Source organism: Symphodus melops (assembly GCF_947650265.1).
Source record: "Symphodus melops genome assembly, chromosome: 22".
Classification (NCBI taxonomy): Eukaryota; Metazoa; Chordata; class Actinopteri; order Labriformes; family Labridae; genus Symphodus; species Symphodus melops.
Genome location: NC_136712.1, coordinates 5,607,153 through 5,619,224, shown reverse-complemented (window position 1 = coordinate 5,619,224; position 12,072 = coordinate 5,607,153). Strand labels below are relative to the sequence as shown.

Sequence of the window (12,072 nt, the reverse complement as noted above, 5' to 3'; positions counted from 1 at the left end):
AAGCACTATCTTTTGTGCACGGCTGCTTCTAAACAGTGTTTTCTGTCAGCGGCAGCTCGGCGACATGACGAATTCGAGCTCTGGCAGGCCACCGGGCGCTCAGCGTCTCGCCCGGTCACCTCTACTAACTGACATCAGCGCTAACCCCCCAAAGTACATTAGAGTTACAAGCTAATAATCCCCTGTTTGCTAATTACAAGTCAATTACAAACACGGAAGAGTCTGTCACTCCCTCGCCAGCACAATTATTATCAATCACCAACAGGGACCTGCTGTAGTCGTCCTGCCGTATCGACCAAAGTCAAGTTTCCATTCTGCTCCTGCAGAAGAACACCTGAGAGCAGCTTTTGTTGAGATATGCCTCCGATCTTCATCAAAAAAAAAAGTTTCAGAGCTGTATGTCAGCAGAAGAAAGGCTACAGGGAAAACAGCTGTGAGGAGGCTCCCTAAGAGCTGCAGAATCTTTAATTACCGAGCAGTCCCCTGGGAAATGTGGTTTTATATATTTTGTCCTTTCATCTTCTCCCTCAGTATTGTTGCTCTATTCATTCCGAGGCCGCACTTCTCATGTATGAATGTTTAAAGAGGACTTTATAGTAGCTTCAAGGGGCCAGAAGTGAAGCCTTGAAATGTTCCCTCACATAGGATGCAGGTATTTATTTTTTTTCCATCCATTTCTAAGGCTTGCGCTGCCTCATGGGTAGTGTAGTTTTCTTCCAGCTTACAATTAGAGTCCCCTGTGTGGTTTCACCGCTCTGTAATTGTGTTAATGGGGTTGGAGCTGACGATAAAGATGAAATGGTGTGCTTAGAAGTGTAGTCACACCTCGAGCTGCATGTAAGAATACAAACAGGAAATCAGGAAGGATGCTCGCGCACACACCGCCTCTAGAGACGGCGTGTTCCATTTATCAAAGTGCAATTGTGCTGTTTGGTACACACACTACAGGAAGGTGGATCATGTGATTGAGTCTGCGGCTGCTGCCCCATTGCAATGGTTCTGCTTTTGACACTGATGATATGCCTCATGGGAATGCTGGTGTTTCCAAACAGGTTCTCTGTAACACAATGAGGCCTCATGGGCTAACAATCTTTTATGTTGTAGCAGCAATGTTGTCGCTTATGAGCAGAGGGGACGGACAGAGGGGACGGACAGAGAACATGTAGGGGGAGTCCCATTTGTGCTCCAACACAGCCGTAGTTTTACAGAAGAAACATTACTACAGAAGCAGAACAAAGGGAAGGGCGTGTATGCGCCAGAGTGCAGTAAGTTGGCTCCCTATGGTTCATGACACGCTGGATCAGGTTTCCATCGTGTCCTCCCCAAACCCCCAAAACTTCCTCACCGTGTCTTCTATAAATGGCTTTTAGCCGAATCCAGACCACCACTAGACTCTCAGGTCGCTGCCCTCCCTGTTCAAGCGCAGCGTCTGTCACGGCCCATCAAGAACCCTCCACCTCATCCTGAGAGAAAACACCACAGGCGCTTACACACACACACACACACACACACACACACACACACACACACACACACACACACACACACACACACACACACACACACACACACACACACACACACACACACACACACACACACACACACACACACACACACACACACACACACACACACACACACACACACAGTCACTGAGCTTCATGGCTGTGTGGCAGCATGATCGCTCCCCACCAATGGTTCAATACCTATTTACAAGTCGAGTTAGAGAGAGGCCATTTTAATGGACTTTTCTCTCCTCTTATTAACTACACACATACACAAACACGCGCACACACACACCTGCAGCCCCCACTCTGAGGGCCCTTTTGACATCTCCTAGCTGACACACGCCACTTCCCAAATGCCATTCATTCTTCTGCAGATGTATACAACAAGCACACACACACACATTATTGTCCTTCACATACACACACACACACACACACACACCCTGGAGGTTAGAAGAAAACAGTCAGGAAGGGGGTGAAGGCTTCACATTGTTTGAACTTTTATTTTTTTGACTTGTGTGACCTTGTGAGATAAAGAAAAGAGATACTGCAGAAAGAATAAATTCTTTCTTCTTCGTGTGTGTGTGTGTGTGTGTGTGTGTGTGTGTGTGTGTGACGTATGGCCATGATACAACTGCGTAAACAAGAGACTTGTTTTCTCCGTGATGCCTCGGGGAGAGCATTGGAGAAAGTTCTCTGATATTTGTTGTTAGTCCTTGTGTGTTTGTGTGCATGTCCTTCTTAACTCTATGAACCCATGCTGGTGGGCTTGTCAGGCCACGTTCCCGCCAAGCTCCTGATCTCCTCCGACAGCCATGGGGGGGGGGGCAGCATGCATCATGGCAGTTTACCTCAGTCAGGGACAATGTACATGGAACATTTTTAACAGATGTCCACAGATTTTCTTTTCTTCTTTTGAAGGAGAACTGGATTGTTAAGCGATTTAAACTCAGATTGATGTCCGTGTTGGAAGCTGAGAGTCACTGCAGCAGTGGAGACGGTTGTGTTGTGTCATTGGCAGCTCAGAAAATGTTAGGCGCTTTGAAAAACATCACGACAGAGAGCTGAGCTTCTGATTACCTGAGATACGAAAGAGGAATCATTTTCATGCAAAATGTACTTTTAATTCCTTTTCTTTCATGGACTGATTCTCACACACACATACACACACACACACACACACACAGCCTTCAAGGGATCTCTGGTTAGCTTTAGATCTTATGGGACCAGCCTCCCCGTATCAAACCACATGTGCAATTCAAAGTCTAAAGAGACTTTCCTGCTCAAACAGGCATTCTGTCTGCTTTCATGCAGTATTCATGCACTGGCATGTTGAATGAGACACATCTCTTAGGCCTCTACTTAGCTTCCCCAAGAGCACTTACTTTAAAACAGTGCAAGTTACAGACACAAGAGCCTTTATGTTTCACCAAATGCTCTGACAGTGAGTGCAGAAATTCTGCCTCTGATGGAGTCAGAAGGAGACGCACAGAGTCAGCGGGCTGGGGGGGGGGGGGGGGGGGGGGGGACTGCAACGAGATGTGTCGAGGATTCGGAGAGCAGCACAAAAAAACAAAACAATGCACAAACAATGACAAAAGAAAGTCAGTGGCCTTTTTTTTTTCCTTTTTGCAGTTTGACTGCTCATGTCTGCGAGGCTGTGCGTCTGATAGTCATTGCTGTTAATGAGAAAAGCTCAACATGCGTGGAGGACAAGCCTCATTGTTCCTTTCCACTCGACTGGTTTTAACGTTGCCTGACATTCCCTATTGGACCAAGAGAGCACACACCCGGCACTAAAACTTTGATTAGTCACTTGCTTTTTTTTGTGTCCATCTAAAATGTGGTTTCACTGAGCATTTTAGATTTTTTTTTTTTCTTTTCTTTTGACTGCAGTAAAAATCAACAAAAGTGGCACCTCACCTACGCACCAGACATGCTCAACCTGTCAGAAAGCTGCCCTGTTAGCTCGCGCTCAGATCTGCCACTTTCACACCACGCTTACCAGAACACCACCTGGGCACGGCTCGCAGGCCAGCGCGGAGAAACACACTGTCCCCGCTCTCACTCTCATCCAGACAGATTCACAGCCAACCAGACACACCGACAGGTGCCAAAACACCAGACCCACACAAACCTGTCCTTCATTATACTGCCTGATACACACTTAACAAAGCCTCCCTCCTCACACAAAGTTACCTGCATGCTTTAAAACAAACTCAGTCAGCAGCTGCGAAAACATTTTTGAATGTGTGAGGAGTATCAGACAATCCTTTTGTTTTGTCAGAATGCTGCGATAAATTTAGTCATTTGTCAATTGTTGGTGTGAAATTGTACTAAATTGACTTCTGTAATCAGTAAAACTTTCTCATAGTTGTTTTGTTGCTGACTTTCAGCAGAGTTAAACACAGCACGTTAAGAATTAATCACAACACATTCAGGGATTCTCCAAAACACACAGCATCCTCCTCCACCCGACCAGCTTACTCTCAGCGTCCTCGACCACTGTTCACCCAGCATGGCATCTGGCTGGCATATGGGAGCTCTGTCAGGTCATGCAGACAAGCACCCAGTCACCCGTCTCCTTCTGCCCACCCAAAGCCCCCTCCAAACACGGCTTTTTCCTCTTCCTTGTGCCTTCTTTCATTATCCTTTTTTGTTGTCGTTTCATATTCTCCTCCTCCTCAACATAATCGGCTTTAAGCTGCTTCCTTGTTGGCCTCTCGCCTTTGCTCTACTTGAACATCATTTCATTCCCTGACAATCCTCCATCACCCCCCCCCCCCCTCCTCCATCCTTCTTGTGTATTTAACATTGCTCTTTCCCAAAAGGATTGGGAACAAGTTGAAAGTTATCTTGTCGATGACTTCATGCTTCTGTTTGTGTGCTAAATGAGCCATTATGCTTCCCCGCTGGAGCCAATAGAGACGCTGTGAGAGTAAGATCCGGGGACCGGACACGTTGATCTGTTCGCAGCCCCTGAAGGCAGTCATCAGCTGTGCTCAGCTGCTCACTGATTGGCTGTTTTGTTTCAGCGGGTACAAGTGAGCAGAACAGTGAAAGATGAGGCCCCCCTCCCAGCAGTAGCACAAAGAGGCTCGCCGTCATCATTTCAACGCGCCAGCATACAATCTGTGCAAATTGTGCTGTAGTGCTCTTGACTTCTTTCACTGGTGCTTTACGTTTGGATGCAGACTCGGCTGGGTTGAGTTGGGCTAAGTGAAGATTGAATTTATTTTTATATTTTCTTTAAAGTTGGACTGGGGTTTTTGAATTCCTAGTTTGTCATTTTTCCTTCCTCAATTTTTCCTTTTCTGCTCAAATATAGGTGGATTCACTTTGGCAGATATAAATCCCTCTCCCACATCATGTTAGCCTGCCTGAGCTCTCACAGTGCAGCAGTACTGTAAGAGAGCCAGCTGAAACTGCTACAGGCCCTCATAGCTCCCATCCAAAGCCCAAATGGCATCAGTGGCCTTTTGTGCCCAGAAAATATCATCGGCTGGCTCCTCCATATGGTGACATCTGCCTGATGGGACCAAGACGCCATATCCCAACTCCTTCCCAAAAATCACTCCTTTACTTGGCTTTGATGGATGAGTGCTGCAGCCGCTGCACTTTTTTTTCCTCCAGCCAAACACTCACATGTGCGCTCCCTCAGACAGAGTGGCCGCACCGTCCAGCTGCAGGTCTGTTATCTTGGCGTTGCCATGTGCAAGCGTAGCTATCAAATCAAGCTATGAGCACTAGCTGGCTAAGCAATTAAACTCCAGAGCCCCATCCACACTCGACAGTTTTTAACATCTGGCATCCTTGTTCCAGTGTGTGTGTGTGTGTGTGTGTGTGCGTCTGAGTGTGAAAGCCAGCTCATCTGCTGCTATAATAAGCTACAAAACATGGTGCACAATTGAATCCATTACAAGAAGACAATGACTCGTCTTTACCCGCTGCTTTTCTCAAGTGACTTCTGCTCACACTTTGTTTCTTCTTTCGTTTGTCTTCTTAGCATGCATGTTATTCCTGCTTATTCAGCTTACTGTACCCGTTTGGTTTGGTAATATAAGTCCTGTCTGTACTACATCCAATCCTCAGAAGGGTTGGAGTGGGCTGGCTGAACAGAGTGAACCGTGTGTGAAGTTTTGATCACTCTGAATCGAGTCTCTGACAGCCTAACGATGGAGGACAGCTCCGCTCAAAATTTTCCGAGGTCCAAACATCAACTTGCTGTTACCATCCAACAAAACACTGCCTCGTTCTCTTTCTCTCTGCCACCCCCCCATACACACACACACACACACACACACCTCCTGCCCTATGACTCATCAGTGGTTCATTCAATGAGGCTAAATGGCTGTTCTAGCAGAAGCAGTCAATATGCTCAACTCTGCACATTGGCTTCCTCCTGTCTCTTCCTTCGACTCTTTAATAACCTCTGTGCACTTTCACTAAATTCTTTCTACACGTGTCCAATTCTTTGTGTGGAACAAGTCTAACAAAGGGCTTCTCTGACAAAAGATTTTTTTTTAATGCAGCTGTTAATAAAAATAAAAAAACATGCACATCACATTTCTATACATTTCACTTTTTAATTAAATCAGTTACTAATAAAGTGTCACTCATCTTATCACTCAGTAAATGTGTGATAGCTTAATTATATCCTGTTTTCAGACAGTTTAATGAAGAAGAGAAAAACACCTGTCTTAACTTTTTCCTCATTAAAAATAACAGTTTTTATACTTAAACGTAACTTATTTCTACTTTTATCAAAGACTACAAAACATTTTATAACAACTACATGTGAAGGTTTCTAGATAATGGATACAGCTCTTTGTACAGTACTTTGTACTGTAAACATGAAGAGATGCATCAGGCATTGATTTTTTTTATAAAAGAACTTTTTGTAGTTATTGTTAAGAACTTGTTTGTGCTTTTCTTTGTTTTTCTTATCAACATTTTATGTTATCAAAATCTTTTAGAATGTGGTAAACTTCGGATCAATATTGGAACTTGCTTTTGAAAAGATGGAGATCGGCTGAAAGGCTTCAAGACTGTAAACATGTTTACAACCTAAGTGCACATCAAGTCTGTGTACGTTCAGTAGGAGAGGGCGCTCACACCAATGTTTTGATTTTGGACTGCAGTTTTAAACGCTACGTGCCAGAAATACATATTTCTCCCTTAAAGAATCTCTAATAAGAAGAATCTGTACGATAATCTTGACTGAAATATATAGTCGCACTTCCCTTCTTTCAAACGTGATACAAGTCTTGCTTATAGACGGGCAGGATGAGGTTGATGAAGTAATAAGTGCTGCTAATAATTATTAACCTCAAACATACCTGCTTGTAAATGTAGAAAACAGCTCTGATTTTACGACGTGAAACATGCATGGAAATTGGGCTTGATTAGCTAGTAGCTTCCTTAAGGCGACCTGTGAATGCACTTGATTAGAAATTGCAGCTACAAACGGGCTAGGTGTTAGCCTGAGGCTAGCAGGCATGAGAGCGTATGAGAGCCTCTCTTCTTCATCGCCTCCACTTGTGTGAGTTGTAGCATGAAGCACAAAGTGAGTCCCTGCGCATGCTGGATGAAGCACTGACCCCAAATGACGGACAGAAATGTGGCGTTCTGAGCTCCGTATGCTTCTTCCACATATTTGTGCATTCCCAGTCCACTTCAGGGACACAGCCGCTCTGAGTCTATGTGGCATATCTTGATCCTGTTAAGCTTCACAGTACACTGAGTTCTTTACATCCAGTGCTGCTGAGGGGGGTGAGCAAGCACCCTTAAAACAAGTGAACTTGTTTTTTTTGGAGGGAAAAAAAGAGTTTCCATGTCGGCTCTTAAAGAAAATTCTCCAGGGGGCAGAGCAGGTTGAAAGGATGCACTGATTCACCTTAATCTGGAGTGTGATGCTCTGATGTGATATGCTAATGACTCTTCTCTTTCTGCCCTAGGTTACAGAGTACCTGAACAGTCAAGAATCTGCCAAGAGTGCCCGGGTAAGTCCCCTCAGTCTCATCTTTGTCTTTCCATCCAACGTCTTTTACAACTGCGTCTCTGTCCGTCTCTTAGTGACAAAACAAGAATACATTACAACACTAATTACTTTTCTACAGCGACTAACGGGGAGAAAGTGTCTTTCCTCTTTACTGCCTTTCTCTCTTCCTCTCTCTCTCTCTGAAGTAGCGGCACATTACATTGGCAGTCACCATTGTCCCATATGGATTGCTGCCCACAGTCTGTGCAGGTCCACACTGTGAAAAGGGGGAGCAGGGAAGTGTGTGAAATAGTACAGCAGGGATAGAAAGAGAGAGAGGGAAACGATGGAGAAGCCTCCTACGATGAGTCGAGTCGAGTCAGAGAGCTTTGAATTAAATGACTTAAATGAAGATGAGTAGTTTAGTGTCCAGATAGTTTAAATGGCAGCAACATTATGGAAGGGACAAATCCAGATATTGCATCCAATATAAAAGAATCTTCTCATGGAAAAGAGAGGACTCTTGTATTATTCAGTATATTTATTGTAAACAGGCCATGAAGGACACCAGCCCACATATTATTGATTTTATTAACCAGTATTGACTGTCAACAAAGCCTCCTAAACTCAATTCCCTGCACCTTGTAGCTCAGTGGTTGTCCCAGAACTATTAAAAAAACGTCAATACTTCTTGATTAGCTGAATTTTTATTTTTTTTAGTAGTCAATCACTATTGTGTGGACATAAATATTCATTGGTGCTCTAAAAGTGCCAATAAAAATGGTTCTCTGGGTACAGTACCACGTGGACGTCTATTCAAGTAACATGTACTGAAGTGATTTAACATCTTTTAAATCCACACTGTGTAGGGCTTTGACTTGCAGTCAAACTGGGAGTTAATGTAAAGAATTTATTGATGTCTGTTTTAGCATTTGAAGATAAATTGAAACATATATTGAATACCTACCGTGATATCCTGTTATCCATTTGATTCAAGCAGAACTCTATTAGCCTGGTTTCTTCAGTTCTTGCTAATCCAATTTGTCAGTCGTGTTTGCAAAGGCACTTTGAGTTTGAGATCATTTGACTTTGAAAAGAAATGTGTTGGTACATTTCAAGACGTCCCAGGAGCCCGAGCCGAGGCTTGGATCCTGTTTTCTAGTTACTTTTGTAAATGTTAAGCACGATAGCTTCAAATCCTTGAGGAGGTGGCCCCTCCTTCGCTTTGTTAGTCACCATGTTGTTTAACAGCATGCTCAGACAATGCGCCTGTCAGAGGTGAAACTGACTCCATCACAATGACTATTAGTGAGTGCCATGTTTTCAGGGTGTCAGGGAGGAGGAGGAGGAAGCGCAGCAGAGTGAGAGACGACAGTACATACAAATGTCTTTGTTCACTCCTTCATACTAATAACTAGTGTTAATGAGTGAGGTCGCTAATTACCTGTGAATCACAGCATTAATAGCTGAGCATGCATGCTTGTGAGAGCCAAAAAAGAACCATCCCGCACGCACACAAACACACAAACACACACACACACACACACATTCCCTCCCACCCTGAGAATGCGCAGTTTCTGTCACATTTAAATAACCAATACGTTCCTGAAGCTGCTCCAAACTACGCCCACACTTTGCCAAAAGCATTGTAATAAAGGCAGCATTTAGCTGGGAAACGCATGTGATGGTTTATGGGGCGACACACGAATGTGAATGTAATGGAATGGGAGAAGTAATAGACTGGGTGGTATCTGAGGCGCTCGGGGCCTCCAGCTTGGATGGGCGAGCACAAAGAGTTGGATTAAATGGCGATGATGAGGAGGATGATGCAGTCGCCTTCACACCGGGCTATAAAAGCACTGACACTCTCTCTCTGAATAGTGCATGGCAGCGTTCAGTCTTGCTCTCTTTTTTCCCCTCCTGACCATTTGACTTATGTGCTTCAGAGTTTATTGAAGTACTGTTCAGCATTTTATGGTTATTTGTTTCATTGTGGCCACTAAATTTGTCTTTGCCTTCCCATCAGCTCAACATTTGGCGCTACGGAGACTTCCGTGCAGATGATGCCGATGAGTTTGGTTACCGCCGTTAAAAAAAGAAAAAGATAAAAAAAGGGCAAAACCAACGCACCAACACCATTCCAAAGACCGACACGGACAACAAGTGATGCATTTGACAGAAGACAAAAGAAAAAAACTAAACGACAAGCATTGACTCATTCTTCCTTTTTTGATTGACGTTTCATCCCTGCAGTCCTAATTCTTTTTTCCTTCCAGCTAGTCCCTGTTGCTCCAGATAGAGCATGCTAGCAAAGCTCAAATAAAATGAAAATATAAATTAATCATACAACAATCATTTCCGAGTCATCATGTTCTTCCCTATTGGGCTACTGCCAGCTTAAGCAGTCTGCACTATTGCCAATCTGTGTTAATGCCATGTTACCTTCTCTGCAGACTTCCAGTGTGAATGATAAAGTAATGATACCTGCGTATACGTTTCAGTCGATCATGGTCTTCGCTCTCTGATGCTCTAGCCCAATCCCTGCTTTCCTCTGTACAGGGCGAGACCGCGTGTTTCAGGGAAGACAATTGATTTCTTATGGCAAACAAACGCTTCCCTAATATACTTCATGTAAATGTGCGGATAGGTTTAAAAGTGTAAATGGATTTATTTAGAGAAAAGCTGTAGGTGGAGCCACACAGACAAAAAAATGAGTTTATTTTTGTCTTCAATGTATATCTGTGTGATGATTACATTTGCAGATGTTATTTTGAGGATTGTTTCGTCGTTTATCCACTATATCACACTTTGATGACCGGTAAACATGGATGCCATCATGTGGCATTTCTTCATGTCTTTCTCTCCTGTAAAGTTTACACCCTATAATGGTTATGATCCAGTCTTTGGCAGTCTATTCTCTTTCTGTCTCTGTATGCCATGGCAGGAACAGTGTTTGAATTTGTTTCCACTTAATGGACCTTTGCATTCTATTGAAAATCTGCTTAATAAATGTAAGCAAACTAAAAGTGTCTGGATTTTTTTTTTTTTTGGAGGGGGGGGGTCTTAATTTTTCTCTGAGCTGATTTTCAGGGACTGGCAAAGATTTCTAAAAAAAAGCAGAACTTCAAACTTGAATGTTTGATTAAAAAAAAAATGCATATTTTGTAGTAAAAGCAAACGAATACTCTGCAGATGAAAAGGTTTAGTCACCATAACAACAAAAACACTCTTAAGGCCGCTGACTGAGTTTAAACATTATTACCCTGTGTTAGCATACTTATCTACAGCTTCAGCTCCAGCTTCTCCCAGCACATCAGTGACACATGAGTGCATGGTGATTGGTCCATTTGTCAGAGTACCTCGATTGGGGGATTGCAGGGGGCTCAAGCATAACATATGTAGTTTTTTTGGCTGCCCTTCTTTGTCTAAGCTTTACACTCAAATAATCAAGGGGCTTTTTTCAGATTGTTTATATATATATATATATATATAATCAAAAGCCCTGCTGCTGCGTTTCTACTTTAGCAGGATGATGTTTTTTGGGTCATAGTCTTTTAACATTCTTTGTAGACGTATCTAACATGATGTAATCAAGAACAGCCATCTTATGAAGTGCTCAAACATTCAAGATTCATAAATGCTGCATTTCACATTCAAAGACTGTTAACCTTGATTTGTCACTGTTACATAAAGAACATCCTTATATAATTACTGATACGGTGAAACCACAAACACCACACACACGAGAGGATTCAGGCTCGGTGTGCACTGGACTGAATACAACTGTTGAAACTGCAGGAGTTTTACATTTGTTTAAGGTCACCTTGATTAAGTTGTGATATTTTCATGGTATCAAAAAAAAAGAAAGGAAAACTAAGAAGAGTGTGCAGATGCTTAATTTACATTGGAGACGTACAGTAAGGCAGATGTTTCAAACCACCGTAGATGTCTACTAGTTCAACAGTATGTTGAGTGACAGCTCAGTGTGTGAACGATCCAAACTGACCGTCTCCAAAACTACAAAGAGTTCTCACTGCAGACAGCGGAGTAACTGCCTTACAATCAACTATTTAAATACTTTTGTCTTCTTATGAAACATTCTAGGAATGATTAACAATTTAAATGTAGCCAACAAATCAAATCACCACATTCCGTACCATATGGACAGGCATCAGCTCCTAATTAAAGCTCAATTAAGAGGCTGGCGTTGCAAAATACAGTTTTCCCATGACAGTCTACTTCAAGTCTGACAGAGATCTCATCACATTTGTACTTACAGAAAAGACTTTTTCTTTTTATAACAATCATTCCCTATGTTTTATTCTGAGCCCAGTAAGGGATGTGTCAGTGTCCGGGTGTGATTGACAGGCGGAGCTTCAGCAAGGGGAATAGAGAGAAGAACATTTGCACTTCAAACTAGTTTAAAGCTTGAGGCAGTCAGTGTCTCGCTAACAACTAACAGCTGTCTGAAGGAGTTAGTAGTAGTCAGCATTGTGGTCCAACAAAATGCACTCTGTAAAACTATGAAAGCATCTTCAGTCCCAAGGACATGTTTGTTTTTTGTTTTTTTTTGTTAAACAA

General features: G+C 43.0%; 1 protein-coding gene across 1 annotated transcript in view; it reads left to right on the top strand.

Moving 5' to 3' along the window:
* The window catches only part of snd1 (staphylococcal nuclease and tudor domain containing 1), a 164,695-nt gene extending 154,178 nt beyond the window's left edge, over nt 1-10,517 (top strand). The window contains 2 exon segments of the mRNA XM_079335501.1: nt 7,469-7,513; nt 9,518-10,517. Of these exon segments, the coding sequence (XP_079191627.1) occupies nt 7,469-7,513; nt 9,518-9,583 (111 nt within the window). The 3' untranslated portion in view covers nt 9,584-10,517.
* The last annotated feature ends 1,555 nt before the right edge of the window (nt 10,518-12,072 follow it).